Source organism: Microcebus murinus, chromosome 2 (genome assembly GCF_040939455.1).
Source record: "Microcebus murinus isolate Inina chromosome 2, M.murinus_Inina_mat1.0, whole genome shotgun sequence".
In the NCBI taxonomy this organism is placed as follows: Eukaryota; Metazoa; Chordata; class Mammalia; order Primates; family Cheirogaleidae; genus Microcebus; species Microcebus murinus.
In genome coordinates, this window is record NC_134105.1 from 52,329,091 (window position 1) to 52,347,618 (window position 18,528).

Sequence of the window (18,528 nt, forward strand, 5' to 3'; positions counted from 1 at the left end):
TAGGGATCTTTTATGTACGGCATGGTGACTGTAGGTAATAATACTGTGTTGTTTACCTGAAATTTACTAAGAGTAGATCTTAAGTGTCCTTACACACACACACACACACACACACACAATGGTAACTAAGTGTGATGATGGATGTGTTAATTAATTTGATTGTGGTAATCATTTCATAATGTGTATATCTATATATCAAGCTATCATGTTATACATCTTGAATATATATAATTTTATTCGTCAATTATACCTCAAAAAAGCTGGGAAAAAATGCAAAACAAATACTCAAAATAAAATTAAATGAGCAAGTGAAATGTTTTGAAAATATATCTTAGAAAACAGTAATTGATGTTTAAAGCAGCTATTTTCTTCTTATGTCTTTATTGTCCCTGGGTTTTTAGAAATAAAGACTCAATAAATAAATAAAATGTGTGCCATAATTTGGAAAATTCAATAAAATTATTATCAGCAAATTCTGATGTAGGACCCATAAAAACACCTGGGATCCTTTGTTCCAGGTATCATGGCGCCATGTCTTTTAATAGTTGACTTATTCAAAGAAAATACAGTGGTGGTGACAGTACATTTTTCATGAGTTGCTCTGGATGCTACATAAATGTCTCATCCATTTAAAAAAAGCAGTGCTCATTTGTATAAGATTCATAACAATGTTTTATATGTTTCAACTTAATGGACATGTTGTGCTTTCTATTTAACCCAGGAATTAGTTTCATGTAAACTGTAAGCCTTTTAGTTTTATCACCAAATGGTATGTTAACCTAAGAAAATGAAGGTTAATAGCCTAGTAAATGTTGTATGGATTTGAGGATGAATTTGAACATTCTACAAAATCCTGAACAAACAAGACACAAAGCTTAAATATTGTATAAATGAAGTCACTAGCACAGTCTGTAGAAGGAGTGGGCCTGGCAAGGACCCAATCAACCACAAAGGGCAAGGAGGTTCTCAGACCAGAACATAGGGATATGGCTCTGGGATAGTCAAAATGAAAGTTACCATTTTTTTTTCCATTTTTCCTTTTATCGTGGTAAACTGTAACCATGGAGAGCTGCCATTTTTGACTGACTATTGTGTTCCAGGCATTATGCTAGGTGCTTTACATTGAATATAAATTGTTCCGCAAATAGCTGGTAGAAACCCAGTCTCACAAAGTAACAGCAATACTCACCAAAAGAAAGGGATCGTAGATTAGTTTTGAGTCTTGAGATTTGTCTTGATGGGAAAAATTGACTTTATATTCTTACAGAACAAAGAAAGCTATGACTATGTTTATCAACTTTCCAGAATGAGTTTATGTTCTATTAATATATGTTTTCTATAGTTAAAATATTTTACCCTTTGTGATATTAAGATATTCTTATCTTAATTAAAGGAAATTACATTTAAAATATCAATATTAGATCATGTTATGATAGGAGACAAGTATAAAGTCATTTTCCCATTAATTTGATTATTCATTTATAAAACGAGTGTTTGTTGTACTACTGCTCTCTGGAGGTACTGTTTTAGTTGCTGGAAATGGTGTGGTGAGCAAAACACATTGTCCCTACCTTCAAGGAGCGTAAAGTCTAGGAGAGGTGAACTAAACAAATGATCACACAAATAAACATCTAGCACTTTAGGTATGAATCTTAGTTTAGAAACTCAGCTATCCAAGAAATACATTTTCCATGACTCAGTTTAATTTCTGACTCCACATCTCTATTCCACCCAGCTGGCAGAAACAAACAACATATAAAACAAGTTAATGTTCAACTTGGGCTTGGTTTCCTTCCCCTTCTCTGATGTTACTACAGCTTCTTACTTTGTGCCAAGGCCCTTCTGTCATCAAAGAGTTGGTGTTTCCTTTTCTGAAATAGTGCTATGAGGGAAATCCATGGTGGCTTGAGAACGTTTAACAAAAAAACCAAATTTAGTGTGGTTAGGTGGTAAGACTTACAGGAGGGAGCTCAGAAAGGGCTCTTCTGAGAAGGTGAGATATGAACTGAAGTTTGAAAGGTGAGTAAAGAGTTGACATGTTGAAGAAGAGTGAGGAGTGGGAGGAGGGTGTTCCCAACAGAAGGAATACAGAACAACACTGAGAAAAACCAAGTTTATGAGCATTCTCATTTATGGATAAAACCTTAATTATGGAAAAATATGCATGCTCACATTTTGGTGTATGAGACCTCAGCAAACTATATAGGGCATTAACCATTTACTACACAATACTGGGAAATATATAAGAACAGTTTAAAGCTTTAGGCTTGAGTTCAAGCTTGACCACTTATCAGCTATATGGTCTTTGGCTTGTTATATCACCTCTTCAAGCCTTAATTGTATCATCTGGAAAATGGAAATTATGATAATATTACAACTACTGAGCCCATTGGATTGCTATGAGGATACACAAGCATAATAGACATGAAAGTGTTTTGCAAGCTGTAAAGAACTTTAATGGGCAATATTACTAATATGTTGATAACTAAATATATTGACAGTAAAATTCAATATTTTCTTTTAAAGAGACTCCAGTTGAGACAAAGTAGCAAATACTAAGTGTTCTACTTTTTCACTTATAATTGTATGGAACTACATAGAGGTGAACCAAGTTAACACACTAAATATGATACACAATTATACAGTAGTGAATACAATCTTCCTTTCCTACCTCAGCTGGAAGAGCAGCTAACAATTTACTCTCAGGCAACAATTATGTAAGTTCTATATGAGAGATACCTAGTAGAAAATTACCAAATGAAGTAATGAATGCCTAGCACAAAATAGGAGCCTAAAGTTAGTAGAATCACTACTTCCTCCTTAGGTCCCTCGCTTGCACACGGGGGTGTATATGTGTGTGTTTAAGGATAACATGAGATGGCTAATGGCTGAACAGAATTGTTACTCAATTCTTTAAAACTTGTGGTAAATAGAGTTTACTAATAAAGACTGAAAGCCAGTCTACAAATCAAGCAAAATAATTCCTTCTGAAGTTCCCAGGTAAGAAATCTTAGAGTAAAAATCTGATGTTAAAGTATGGGAGAATCACTTAAGACTGCAAGAGCATGGATGAGAAGAGCAGAATGAAATAGATTTAGTGCTTTAGGATCAGGTGCCCAAGATCCAAGAATAGCATTATTTTTCATGTAGGTTTGATAAACCTATGTGAAAAAATTTTAAAGGAAAATATGTGAAAAAATTTGAAAGATCAAAATATGTGAAAAAATTTTAAAGATCAAATATGTGAAAATATTTTAAAGATCAAAAATGGGCATGGTGGTTCATGCCTGTAAATCAGGTACTTTGGAAGGCCAAAGTGGGAGACCAAGAGTTCAAGACCAAGTGAGCAACATTGCAAGACCATGTCTCTACAAATAATAATAATAATAGGAACACACTTTTTTCAATCAAATCAAGTTTTTATTTTCTTAAACAAAATGTTATGGAAAGTCCAATCTTTCAGAAAGACAAAGATAATCGCAATGACTTATACCAGTAGAAAATTTATAATCCTTATAACCTGACCTAAGCTCAAAATCCACCTAAAAATTGCGTTGCTTTTCCTTAAAGGGTGGCTCCAAAGAAATGGAGATATAAAGCAATAGATATTTGTAAAAGTTAGTTTCCATTATTGCACTGATTCCATTCTTGGCTTTTAATATACATGTATTTTCCCAGTGAGTTTAGTGCATTTCCTATCCTTTCCTCTCTACTCAGAATGCTTTATAGAATAGGCCATAATATCCTACAGCCTCAGTTAACAACCCCAGGACTTGTTAAAACAAAGTGCATAAAATAACCTGCTAGCAATCTATATTTGGAGGAGTCACTGTCCTCTATCCCCATCTTCATTTCCACAAATTTACTCTAGAACCCTTCACAAAATAACAGCCTGGTGTGGCCTACAAATCTTTTTTCTGTCTGGGTCCATTTAAGTCTGTGCTTAAAATCTAGAGCAGATTCTGTGCATGCAGATGTGTCCTAGATTAATTTTTCTCACTAAATTGGGAATGTGATGCCCGCTGGCTAAACAGTGCAATTCTGGTATTTGCTGTCATGTCTTTTGCTTGTCAAGTAATCTAAGGAAGTGCTATAGCTTCAGCTCTCAGATCTAGGAGAATACAATTCTGATTCAAAGTTGGATATGAGAATCCACAGTTCTCATCATACTAACAACTACATAATTATAAACCCTGGAAAATAGCTTGGAAAGCAGAAGTTTAAAAGTCAATGGAATTTTCTTATGAAGATTTCAGTTTAAGTAATTCTAATAATATCTAAGTTTTGCTTCAAAAGGAATAATAATTTTCTAGCCTATCTGGACATTTTATACATACATACATATACTTATATGTATTTGAAATATGACCAAGTAGTAGGAATATCTTTAGAAAAATTAAGAAAATTATAACAAAACTCACTCTTAATTAGAATAACTCTTAGCTTAGATCACAAATTAATGAAATATCTCTAAAATAAAGTTTACTAAATTTATATCAAATTTAAGTGGATATAATTTTCTAAAATCAAAATCTGGTATACAGAATACAATACAAACTATTGGATATTAAACACTGTTCCTTTTTCTTTAAACAACAACAAAAATGACATTAGCAAAGATGAATTATCCTGGTTGGTTTGACTTGGATCCAAGCAAAGAATCTATTACATCTCCCTAAAAAAGAAAAAAAGCCACAAAATTATAATGCAATAAAATAAAAATTAAAAGGTAAAGGAGTCTTTAAAACATCATTTAAAATTTATAAGTTAGTGATAGACATATAAAGGGTATCCAATAAGATTGTAAAAAGGAAACAAACAAAAGTAAGTTTAAATAGTAACAGTTAACTTTAACAGTAGGTATAAACCTACTCTTTCCTATGAAAGACTCTTTTAATGAAGTTTGATAAATAATCTCATAAGGATTCAGTAAGGGGACAATTTTGGCAGCGCCTATTTAACCTTAATGCTTACACCTGAGTTTTCTCATTTGTAAATACCTATTAAACTTAATGACATTTTAAGCTCTTTCCTGATCTGTTAATGCTTGATTTAGAGAGTAGAACTTCTCAATTTCCACGTGGGTCTTGTTATTTTTATTAAATGATACTGACATTTGCATTAAAAGGAGTAAAATAATCAAGTATAAGGGATAAAAATCATAGATGAGAGGTGAATTTTCAAGAAAGAGAGAATATAGTGAAAAGATAGGAACTGAAAGCAAAAGAGTTTTCTCTGTCACATAGTTAATGTAATCTTGAGAAAATCACTGAACTCTGGGAGCCTTACTTTCTTCAAATGTATAATGAAAATATTAACATTTACTTCTAAAGGTTGTTATGAGAGTTGAATGAGCTAATTTACCTGAAAGTACTTTGTAAACCTTAAAGAGTTATAAACACTTTAGATAATATAAGTCAGTTCCTGTCTTTTGGCCGATATGATACTATCTTTGGTACTTCCCCATTGTTCAAGCCCTGAAACATCAAATTAGTTGCCAAATCGTGTCAATCCTAATCTTAATGTGTTTCTCAAACCCATCTCTTTCTATTTCAGTCTCTCATTTGGACAAATATAATAGATCACTATTATAATGTGTTCAATGTTATCCTTAGTGCCTATAATAGACCCTGTCACATAGTTTAGTATTTGTTGAATAAATGAAAGAATAAATGTTCTATTTTTTCTACTTTCAGTGTCTGTCAGCATTTCTTATATATTTACATGTTACAGATTTATGTTTCCGAAACCCTATTTTGAACATTTCAGTTATATTTTTATTTTTCCTTTAATTTTCAAAAAAGATAAACATCAAAAGCACAGAAAAAAATATGGCAAACATTTGTATACTGAATCATAATAGTAAAAATATAATAGTATATAAAAGTGATGATTCTCTACAGTCTGCTTCCAGAAAAGGAGCTGCTTTTCCTGCAATTTTCCATTGAAATTCACTTTTGCCAAGTACTAAACCATAATTCTGTTCAATGTGAGACTTAGACCCTTAGCAACCAACCCTCATGATGCCAGAAGTAGAGTTGATGTTGCCCTAGTCATGAATGCTAATGTGGTGGTAAATCCAGTCAACAGTTATCTACATAACAAAGTTATAGCTGCAAGTTTTGGATCCCAGTCTTCTGTTTATACCCAGGCTGGTGTTATTCCTGATCATGAACCCTGAGCTGGTAGGATAGGACTGGAGCCAACTTTCTGCCATATTCCATCACAATAGTATTCTGGTCCTTGATCTCTTCAGGGAGGGGCCAGAGTTTCAGAAATTGTGTCCCTTAAAACCAGGCCAAGAATCAAAGTTCTTCTGCTATGCAGTCACAGAGGGTGACTTTGTGGCAATACAGAAGGGAGGGAGAGATGTGGTCTTAAAAGTGCTATTGATCTTCATGGGTTTTTCCTCAATGAATACTGCTTTAGCATGCCTGGTACTTTGGCTTTGTTTGCAAAACACACACCACCCAAAACAACAAATGTCATCTTTGCTTTGTATATTTTTTAATAAAAGAAATAAAACTTTACTAATAAAAGTTCCCTTTGTATACCTTCCTAATCCTGTTCTTCCCTTATTCTTCACTTCCCAGAGGCAGCTTTTATCATAAATTTGGTGTACATCTTCCCTATAGAATGAAATCACAAGCCTTCCAAAACTTTGATTCAGTCTTGGTTAAAATTTTAAAAATTATAGGTCATAATGTTACTTGATAAGATACTTTGATAGGAAATAATGTTTTTGACATTAGTTACTTTGAGACTTCAAATTACTATTATGACCATAGGTATATCAATTCATTTAGCATGTATTTGTTTGTAAGTAACAACAAACCTGATTAATGGGATTTTTAAATTTAATCTCCCAAAAATATAACCTTAAACCTTTCAAATATAGTGATCAAAATCATGAAAAACATATTTGTATCAGGAAATTGTCTTCATTTACTAAAGTATGGAATAGATTTGTTAAAAGAAAACTTTGCTCACCAGGCTCGGAATCACTAACACATACACACACATGCAAGTCTGCCAAAAATGTTCAGACTCTTTAAGCTCAGCTTTCTGCTTGTAGAGCATACTGCTTAATTATTAATAAAAGATGGTTCTAACCAGTTCAAATCCAAACACAAAAATGAAGCATTTTTCTTCCATATTCCAGTCTATGTTTTATACTTTTACTAAATATATGTCCACTAAGAATAACACAAAGAAATGACAAACTCCTGAGGTGATGGATCTCTTAATTACCCTGATTTGATTAATCCACATTGTTGTATAACTATATCAAAACATCACATGTAGCCTACAAAGATTTACAGTGATTATGTACCCATAATAATTAAAAATAAAAAAGAATACTGTTTTTATTTTTGTGGTTAAATAACATTTACATAAATTGCAGCATATTTTACTTACCTTCCTGAAATTTGCTTTTCTCATTTAACACTATATTTTTTAGACTTATTCAAAATTTGTTACATAAATACCTTAAGATATATATCATTTAAATATCTGCATATAGTTACACATATGAAAATGCCACATTTTACTGATCCAGTCCTCTACTGTTGATCATTTAGGTTGTTTTCAATTTATCAATATATTATAGAAACAAAGCTGCTATAAACCTATTTTCTCATTAGCATGTTTTTTTCACACAATTACCAGTAAGTTAAAGCCCTGAAATATATACAGACTCTAATCAGATGTCATTTAAAAATCTATATGGGTAGCAGTTGCATGCAATAGGAAAACTATTATAATTTAGAATTTAATGACATGGTAAATAAATGAAGTCAAACAAGTGATGCAGCAACATGGGCAGGGTTGCAGACTTCCGTGAGAAGACGGAGGACTTAGATAATATGTAACTAGGCTTTAGGAGACATGGGCTATGAGACAATTCCATTTGGAGTATATTGACAAATCAACTGTAAAACAGGGCTCAGCTAGGTAGCTAATGTATTTAAGAAAATCCCCTTAAATGTCCAAAGTTTCAGATCTCATTCTTTGGCTAAAATCTTAAGTCAATAACACATCTCAGTCAGTTGAGAAAATAATCTCCAAAAATACTTATAATATTATTCCTTTTTACTCTAAATGATACAGCAAATCAAACAGATAATTTTAATATTCTCTGCATCAAGGGATTTACACATACTTGATATTTTAAATATTGATCATATAAAGAGAGTTTGCCACGTTAGATTGCCTAACAGATAAACATTTGATTCTTATATAAATGTGCCATCGGGTAATTGATATACACTTGTGATCACAGATTGAAATCTTACTAATTTGTAAACAGCATTGGAACACTTAAGAAAATGTGATTCATCATATTTAAAATGTTTATGAAATTAATATGAATTCCTTAAGTATCTGAGATTTGTTTGTCTATAAGACAATGGAAGTAATTAAAAATCCAATATATTAAATTTATAAATGAAATTTAAAATATTTTTTAAAATTTAAGTTATATAACATTGAAGGGGAAACTGCAAATAAAAGAAAAAAAAATTTAAGTTATAAAAATCTCACTTAAAAGTATATATTACAATAAAATCTGCTGGACTTATAAACAGAAAAATGAAATATATAATCTAAATGTAAGAACTTAAGGTGAACTATTTTTTTTCAATTTACAACATATCATTTGAATATAAGCCAAAGTAGACTGGGTAATCTTTTCTATGTATTAAGACTACCTTAGGGAACATTAGAAAAAAGAAATAAAAACACATTGATACCTTATACATGTCTCCTGATATACATGTGTAAAATGTAATTCTCTATGGTATCACTGGCTTATATGGCATTTGAATTTTCTGTTTTATTGAAATGCTCTTGAAAGAGGCTATTATAATTTATATTCTCATCAGAATAGGGAACTTTTAGGTAGTTCCTAATTCCCTACAACTTTGCTAGCATTTGAGTTTGGCTGACATTTTAATTTTTGTAAATCCAATCAGTATGAACTAGTATCTTACATAATTTTACTAGCATATTTCCTCATTGCTAGTGACAATGAATGTTGCTTCAAAAGTTTATTTGATATTCCAGTTTCCACTTCTGTGAATTACTATTTTATATATTTGCCCATTTAAAAAATTGAGTTGTTTGACTTATTGTTTTATTAGAGTTCTTTGTATATACGAGATACTAAATGTCTGTTATATATGTTGGAAATCTCGTCTTCCAATCTGTTACTTTTAATTTGACAAATGAAATCTTGAATAGAAAACTTTAATTTTGATGTAATAATCATATAAAGAATAGTTGGGTTTTATTGAGAGCTTACTATGTGCTAATAACAGTTTCAACTATATTGTACCTACTAACTCATTTCATCTTTCTAACAACCTTTGATTCTGGTGCCATTATTATATCCATTTTACAAATAAGGAAACACAAAAATTAAGGGGTTTTGTTTTTTAGTCTTACTTTAAAAAAATCTATCCTTGCCCTTAAAGCATGAAGATATGCTCCTATATTTTCTTCTAGTTCTTTTTTTTGTTTTTCACAAAGGAGTTTAACCATTGTACAAAGTATGAGACAGGGATCTAATTTAATTTTTTTCCTGTCACTTTTAGAATTGTAAACCTTAAATGGCTTTCCATTTTCCATAGAATAAAGATCAAACTCTTTATCATGACAGTCATACTTTTTCTGATCCCAAATGAACCAATTCAGCATTTCCTTAAAATGCCATGGACCTTTCTAATTCTGTATCTTTGTTCAAGCCTTTCTCCTCAGTCTAGAATAACAGTTCTACCCTTGGTCTGCAAGGAAAAATCCTAAACCGACAAACATAGTTGAAATTTAATCTCCTTTGTGAAAGTCATCCCCAAAGCATTCTTCTCTTTTTTTCCTTTTCTTCTTCCTATTTGCCTTTCAAAAATCAATTATTTTTCTGCTCTGTGGTTCTATAGGAGTTTATTATTCTGTTCTTTATGACTTGATGACTTGATCATAGTTTCTTGAATATCCCTTGTCCCTTTCTTAAAAATTATATGCCTTTGTGTGTGTGTGTGTGTTTGTTCATTCAGACATTTATTCAACATTCACTGAATGCCTATTGTGTGCTAGATACTTGAATACACAAGTTTCCAAGTAGCTCAAACTAGTAAAAAAGACGTGTATACAAAATATTGTAATTTATTTTGATAATTATAGTACTTGATAGGTTCTACAGACATATATGCAATGAAAAGAATCAATATGCTAATGCTCACAGACTTCCCTTCCACTGTTACCTCCAATACACACTAACAAACATTTTAGAACAACTCAAAACAACTGAACTCCTCCTCCCCACTGACCCAAGTTCAGTTTGTGGACAAGTTCTTAGAGCTCTTGTGAAACAGAACTAAAAGAATAATAGAGATAAAAAAGGAAGGATTAGGGTTTGAGGCTACATTTAGGATTTGAGAGATATGGACAGAAGAAGAAAAAGGATTATTATGAACTATGTATTTGGATCTACTTAAATGAATTTTAAGAGATGTGAATAAAGAATAAAATTTTCTTTAAATTTCTTTTGGCTGATGAGTTGTGTATCTTAGACAAGTTTCAATGTGGAGATAAACATCCTATCACCTATTAAAATATCTTATACTCAACTCATGTGTGAGGAATTGAAAATACTAAAATGTCTTATGTCATGAAAAGTAAGCCATTAGGGTTGCATTCCTCAGAGTAGACTAAAATTATTACATAAGGAGACCAGTGAATCTTGGGGAAAAAAATTATGTCATGTAGATAATTTGAAAAACAGATAAGCAAAAAAAGAAAAATAAAATTCATCATAATCCCACCCCAAGAAATAATATTTATAATATATTGATTTCTTCTTCTAATTTTCAATGCATATTTATTCAAAAAGCATTTATTGAATAACTACTATAAGCCAGATACTACACTAGGCCAGGAGGACACAGCCCAGAACAAAAAGGACAAAAAATCACTGTTTTCATGGAGTTACATTCTAGTTGTGGGACATGTGTAATAACAAAATACATAAATAAATCATATTAGAATATATAAATGTATACATACATAAATATAAAATACATAAATAAATTTATATTTATTTTAAGGTGATAAGCGTTATTAAGAAAAACAAGTCATGCAAGAGTATTGAATAGGGAGCATGAGAAAGAGCAGAGGTTACAATTTTTAAATAAGATCATCAGAAAAGACTTCACTGGGAAAATGACATTTGAGTGGGCAAAAGAACAAACCTTGTGGATTTTAGGCCAAGTGAATGACAAGTATGAAGTCCTAAGCATTTTATTTATTTACTTATTTAACATTTGCAATCCATATGGTTGGGGTAGAACTCTACCTCCTACATGTGAGCCTGATCTCATCAACCATCTGATTCCCCTGGTCACATTTCCCTCTTGTTGGATATTTATATTATTCCTTTTTCTTTTCTTTTATCCTATCACAAGTAATGCAATAATTAATTTTTTATCACATTTATGAATATTTCTGAACGATAGAGTCCCAGAAGTGTAATTACTAGTTAAAGGGAATGAACATTCCCTGAACATTTCTGATGGTCTTGATTCAGGCTGTCAAATAGATTTCAAAGAGGCTATACCAATTTCTATTCCAAGAATCAGTACAATAGGACTTATCAAATGTTTGCCAGTATTGAGGAGTCCCATAAAATATTTTTAATAAACCTTATTAATTTGATATATGAGAATACTATCACATTTTAATTTAATAATATTTTTACTTATTTAGTTATTAGAAAGGTTTTAAAATATATTTACTAGTCAGTTTTTGTGAATGACCTGTTCCTGATCATTGCCCACTCTTCTATTGGAGTCTGGTGGGTTTTTTAATTGATTTGTGCATATTTTTAATATTTTTAACATATTGATAATATTTGTGGTAATATTTACCAGATTATTGTTTGCAGTAACAATTTAAATGTAAGAAACAGAAAAAAAAACCCTTGAAAAGCTATTGTAAAAATGATGGGAACCTAGTGATACTGAGTTGCTTGTCAATGCTTGGCAACAAGACTTTGATATTTGAAGACCAGAGTAAGAGAATAGGATAATGCCAACAGAAAATGCCTGTTTTCATGAACATTAGATAGTATTGAAAAATACAATTACTTCATGTAAAAATCTTTCATATATGAAACAAACTTCTTCAGCTTTATTTAAAAGTTATTAAGTCCTGACTATATACTAGGTACAATTTTAAGTTCTTCTACATAATATTTATAATTATTGTGCTCAGTAACACTATTATTTTACATGATTTATAGATAAAGAAAGTGAGGTTGAAAGAAAATAAGCCTAACAGGTATTATGCCTAGTAGGTAGTAACTCTTGCAACTTATGTTCTTTCTATACCTTACCCTTAAGATACTTAAGAAATGTAAATCCCTTGCATGCTACAAAAGTACAACATTTTATGAATAGACTCATAAAATGACACCCATTCTTTACTTTTGAGTCTTACCCGGACAGAATCCAAAGCAGTAGGCATATTTCTCAGTTCATACACAGCAACTTGTCCATCACTGTCTCCCACCAGAAGGCAATCTGTTTGTTTGGCAAAGAGAATGGTTGTGAACTTGACTCCAGGATTAGCAACATGCACAATCAGAGGGTCCAAACTGCAATGAAATATTTTAACTGTAAATTCGGTTGTTATATTAATATGGTCTTCTAAATATACAGACTAAGAAAAGTTTTGAGATTTCTTTTTTATTTCATATAACAAAACCCAGAAACTTCAAGTGCTTCCAAGCTCAAAAATAACTGCTTCTCATTCCTTACTCAATCAAAACTATCATTTCTTCAACCAGGTAAATTAAATTAATTCACAATTAAGGTCTGAGCCTATAAATTTAAACTTTTGTGATGATTAATTTTGTGTGTCAACTTGGCTAGTCTATGGTACCTAGTTGTTTAGTCAAACACTAGTCTACACATTGCTGTGAAGGTATTTTTTTTAGATGTGATTAACATTTAAATCAGTAGACTTTGAATAAAGTTGATTACCCTCTATAATATGGCTAGGTTTCACCCAATTTAGGTGAAGGCCTTAAGAGAAAAGATACGTTCTTCTATAAACGGACAGTAAGAATTCAAGATAGTTATGTAACATCTTATATCATCCTGTAAAAGTTTGAGGAGATGAGTTAGGTAAACTATTTTCATTCAGACATTTTAAAACCACATAGGGTATAAGTAATTAACATTAATATAGTATCCTGTCATGCATCTTTATTCATAGAGGACTCTCATAATGTACACTATTATTACTTTTCAAGTAACTATAGTACTCTCTAACTGATGTCAAAACTATCAGTATCATTTAGTTTGAACTGTTTCTACTAGAAATGTCCCCAAGAAAAATATTAACACTTACGTACTGATGTGAAGGTCCCAAATCTCCACTCTGCTCTCATTTGCAGCTGCAAAGATATAGGCTGATTTTGGAGACCAGGCAACATCGTAAACTACATAAGTAGTTGGATAAAAACTCAAAAATGGCTTGATATTATCCTGTTGCCATATAATAAGACCCCAATCTGCAGAACAGCTTAAAAATACATCATGACAAAATGGATTCCAAGTTACTTTGTACACTGGACCCTAGAAATAAAAAAATAAATTAAAATACATAGGTAGATGATATTTAACATCCTATATTTTAAATTCAATCAGCAAGTTAAAATTGCTAAGATTTCTAGATTACCGTTTTATTTTATTTTATATATTTTATTTTTAGACAGGGTCTTGCTCTGTGCCAGGCTAGAGTGCAGTGGCACCATCATAGCACACTGCGACTTCAACCTTCTGGGCGCAAGTAATCCTCCTGGCTCAGTCTCCTGAGTAGCGAGGACTGCAGGTGCATGCCAACATCCCCGTCTAATTTTTTAATTTTCTTTTTAGAGATGGAGTCTTGCTATGTTGCCCAGGCTGGTCTTGAACTCTTGGCCTCAAGCAATCTTCCCATCTTAGTTTCCCAAAGTCTAAGATTACAGGCATGAGCCACTACATCCAGCCATACCATCCACAATTGTGTGGGCATTACTGTAGCGGAGAATAAGATGATAAATTGAATCTTCCCTAAATTATTCCACATAGAAACATAAAAATATAGTTGCTACAATATTATATCATACATACTTACTTAAAAAAATAAAACATTAAGAAAAAAAGGAATGATGGAGTAAATGAAGAAAACATGAATGGTACAATCATAAAAAGATATAGAGTACATAGTCCCACTACTTGGGAGGCTGAGGTGAGAGGATCCCTTGAGTCCAGGAGATCAAGGACAGCATGGGCAATATAGCAAGACTTGTGTCTCTTAAAAAAAAAAAAATAGAGAATAGGCATGAGCAAGAAACAATTTTACTTTGGGATCAGCATGTTATCATAAGCAAAGTCTTTTAGAAACAAAAATTGTGACTTCCAAAACTTGCAAAAAGAAGTCAAGGATATCTAGAAGCCAAATAAAATGTCCCACCGGGGTTTCCACAGAAAAAAAGCACTTAATTCAAGTTGGCATTGTTAATTCTGAAGGTGTAAATTGACTGCATGTTGAATACACTGTATATAATGATATTAATGATACAGTTTTTTTTCCAGAAATACTACAAGATAAATTAAATTCTCCATACCTATTATAATTAAACTAACCTTATGCCCTCTGTAGGTCTCTAGGTATTGTTCGTTATATGAACAAGAACATTTGTGAATATGGCCTTCTTCAGTGCCAGCCAAATAGATATTTGTATCCTACAACACAAATCAAAATGCATATTATTAAGTGTGCTAAACAGAAGGTTAGACAATTTAGAATCTATTAAAATCAGTTCAAGAACCCAAACTAGAAATACTATCTTGAATTTAGGTGTCTGATGTCTTATTTTTTTTTCTGTCATGATTTTATAATAATGAAACTACCTCTAGACTACTATGCAAAAGAAAATATAGATTCATCCTTTGCTAGAATAGTGGCTAGCATTTAATATCCAGTCTAGAAGTTATATGGAAAAACTTTGGCTTAAAATGAGGAAGAAACTTTCTAACATTACAGATTCTTGACAATGGAACTATGGTAGCAGTCCAGGAAAATAGTAAGTAACAGTTAAGAGTAAGTAAGCTCTTTCATTAGAATGAGTAAAAGAGAAGACAAATATGCAGTTTTATTTTATTTTATTTCATTTTTTAGAAAAGATCTCACTCTGTCACCCAGACTAGAGTACAGTGGTACAATCATAGCTCACTGCAACCTCAAACTCTGGGCTCAAGTGATTCTCCTGCCTCAGCCTCTAGACAAGCACCACCCCACCTGGCAGCTTTAAATTACACAATACAGTACAATATCTACCAAAATGGTATTACCAATTTACATTCATTGGCAGTATATAAAAATTCCCTTTGATTCACATTCTCTTCCACAGTTGGGTTACATCAGAAATCTTAAATGTTGCCATTTTATTAGATGTAAAAGTATATCTCATGATTTTAAGTCTCATTTACATAAATAAGGTTGAACACTTTATGTTTATTGACCATCTGTGTTTTCTCTTCTGTTTATGTCTCTTGACCATTTTACTAATAATTTGTCTTTTTCATATTCATTTATATAAGTTCTTCATATATTCTAGATTCTATTGCTCTGTCTATAACATATGTAGCAAGTATCTTCTCCCAGTGTATGGCTTATTGTTTTACTTTCTTTATATTTTCTTTGATAAACAGAAGTTCTCATTTTTTGTTACATTTAGCATCTTTTGTGCTTTGTTTAAGAAATATTTCCATACCTTGAGGTCATAGAGATATTTTCCTATATTTTCTTCTAAAAGGTGTTTATGTATGATAGTGTAGAAATCTAATTTCTTTTTTAAAAAAATATGGATAATGATTATCCCAACACCATTCATAAGTGGTCATCTTTCTCTAGGGATTGTCAAGGTCACTGTCAAAAGTTGGATTTCCTAGTAAATAAACTCTGAAACTCTGAAATTTCATGTAAGAGGTTTATTGGGAAATACACTCAGGAACAACCTCTATGAGAGAAACAGGAACGGACAGATATTTAAGTTGAACTGTGAAGCAACTGCACCTGAGAGCTCAGTCCAACCTATAAGAAGCTCTGTAGAGAGGATGGCCCTTCAGAGTCCTGCCTTAAGGCATAGAGGCCAGACATTTTATACATGCCCACTTTAATAAACCAGTCAAAAAAGATGATGGATTCAAATCAGACCATATCAATAATCAAACTGAATGTAAATGGTCTTAGCATTACAATTAAAAGCCAGAGATTTTAAGATTGTATAAAAAAGCAAGATCCAACTATATGCTGTCTACAAAAAAGTACTTTAACTATAAAGAAAAAGGATGAAAAATGATAAACCATGCTAATATTAGTTAAAAGAAAGCTGGAGTGTCTACATTAATATGAGACTAAGTAGATTTCAGAGTAAAGAATATATTACCAGTTATGAATAAGGCCATCTCATAATGATAAAGGAGTTGATTAATCAAAAGGACATAATTACAACCATACATGTATGTACCTAATAACAAACCATCAAGATATACAAAACAAAAAATAGACCTGCAAGGAAAAATACACAAATCCCTCATTATAGCTGGAGACTTCAATATATCTCTCTCAATAATTTTTGGAAAAAGTAGGCAGAAAATCAGCAAAGATATAGTAAACTAGAACAACACTATGAACTAACTTAACCTGATTGACATTTATAGAACACTCAACCCAACAATAGCAGAATATACATTTTTCTTAGGTGCACAGGGAATATTTAGTAATATAGACCATATTCTGGCCTTTATAACAAATCTTAACAAATTCAAAAGGATTCAGGTTATAAAAAGTATGTTCTCTGATCATGGTGGGATTACATTAGAAATCAATAAGAGAAAGATGTTTGGAAAATCTCTAAATTTTTGGAAACTAAATAACATACTTATAAATAACATACCTATCAAAAAAGACATCAAAGAAGAAATTGGAAAGTATTTTGAACAGAATGAAAATGAAAATACAATGTATCAGAATTTGAGGGATGCTGATAAAGCAGTACTTAGAGGGAATGTTATAACACAAATACCTATATTAAAAAAGAATAAAGGTTGCAAATCAATGACCTTAGCTATCATCTTAAGAAACTAGAAAAATAAAAGCAAATTAAAACCAAATAAACAGAAGAAAGGAAATAATAAAGATCAAAGTGGAAATAAATGATATAGAAAACAGAAAAACAATAGTGAAAATCAAATTAAAACCTAGTTCTTTGAGATCTATAAAACTGATAAACTTCTAGCCAGACTAATCAGGAAAAAAAAAGAAGAGATATTAATACATAGTCTACACTTAATGCAAGGGATAATAAGGGACTATTATTTTACCAATAAATTCAACAACTTAGATAAAATAGACAAATTCCTTAAAAGTTACAAATTACTAAAGCTCACTCAAGAAGGAATAGATAGCCATAATAACCCTACATCTGTTAAAAATTTGAATTTGTAGTCAAAAGTTAAAAATCTCCTCACAAAGAAAACTCCAGGTCTGGATGGTTAATTCTATCAAATATGTAATGAAGAAATAATATCAATTTTATGCAAATTCTTTAAAAATATTCCTTGGGGCCAGCATTACCTTGATATCAAAATCAGAAGACAACACAAGAAAACTACAGATCAATATCCTTTACAAATATGTAAAAATTCTAAAAAAAATTTTAGAATGTCAAATTCAAATTCAAAGTATATTAAAAAGGTACTAAATAATAATCAAGTGGAGTTTATTCCAGGAATAAACATTCAAAAAATTAGTCAATGTAATTCATCATACTAACAAACTCAAAAAGAAAAACTATATAATCATCTTAATAGATACAGAAAAATCATTTGACAAAATCCAACATCCATCCTGATAAAAACACTCAACCAACTAGGAATGTAACGCAAATTCCTCAACCTGATTAACTGCATCTACAAAAAACTTTCAACTGGCATCTTTAATAGTGAAAGATTGAATGCTTTTCCCCTAAGATCAGGAACAATATAGGAATGTCTGCTTTCATCATAGTACTGGAAGTTCTAACCAGTGCAATCATGCAAGAAAAAGAAATAAAAGGCAACGAGACTAGAAAGGAAAAAGTAAAATTGCCTTTATTTATAGAGCATAGCATATCATACCTCTAATATAGTTTGGATACTTAGCCCCTCCAAATCTCATGTTGAAATTTGATCCCCAGTGTTGTACGTGGGACTTTGTGAGAGGTATTTGGGTTATGGGAGCAGATCTCTCATGAATGAATGGCTTGGTGCTCTCCCACCAGAATGAGTGAGTTCTTGCTTTATTAGTTCATGCCAGAGCTGGTTGTTTAGAAGAGCCTGGCACTACCTCTTTTCTCTTGTGCTTTCTCTTGCCATGTGACACACCTGCTCCCCCTTCACCTTCCACATTGATTGGAACCTCCTTGAAGCTTTCACCAGAAGT

The 18,528-nt window shown here is 31.6% G+C and overlaps 1 protein-coding gene across 1 annotated transcript in view; it reads right to left on the reverse strand.

The window, feature by feature from the left end:
* Window positions 1-11,096: 11,096 nt before the first annotated feature.
* The window catches only part of DNAI4 (dynein axonemal intermediate chain 4), a 62,411-nt gene continuing 54,979 nt past the window's right edge, over window positions 11,097-18,528 (reverse strand). The window contains exons 14-16 of the mRNA XM_075999182.1: window positions 14,688-14,786; window positions 13,408-13,634; window positions 11,097-12,649 (exon numbers count right to left, since the gene is read on the reverse strand). Coding sequence (XP_075855297.1) covers window positions 12,400-12,649; window positions 13,408-13,634; window positions 14,688-14,786 — 576 coding nt within the window. The 3' untranslated portion in view covers window positions 11,097-12,399. The remainder of the gene's footprint in view (window positions 12,650-13,407; window positions 13,635-14,687; window positions 14,787-18,528) is intronic.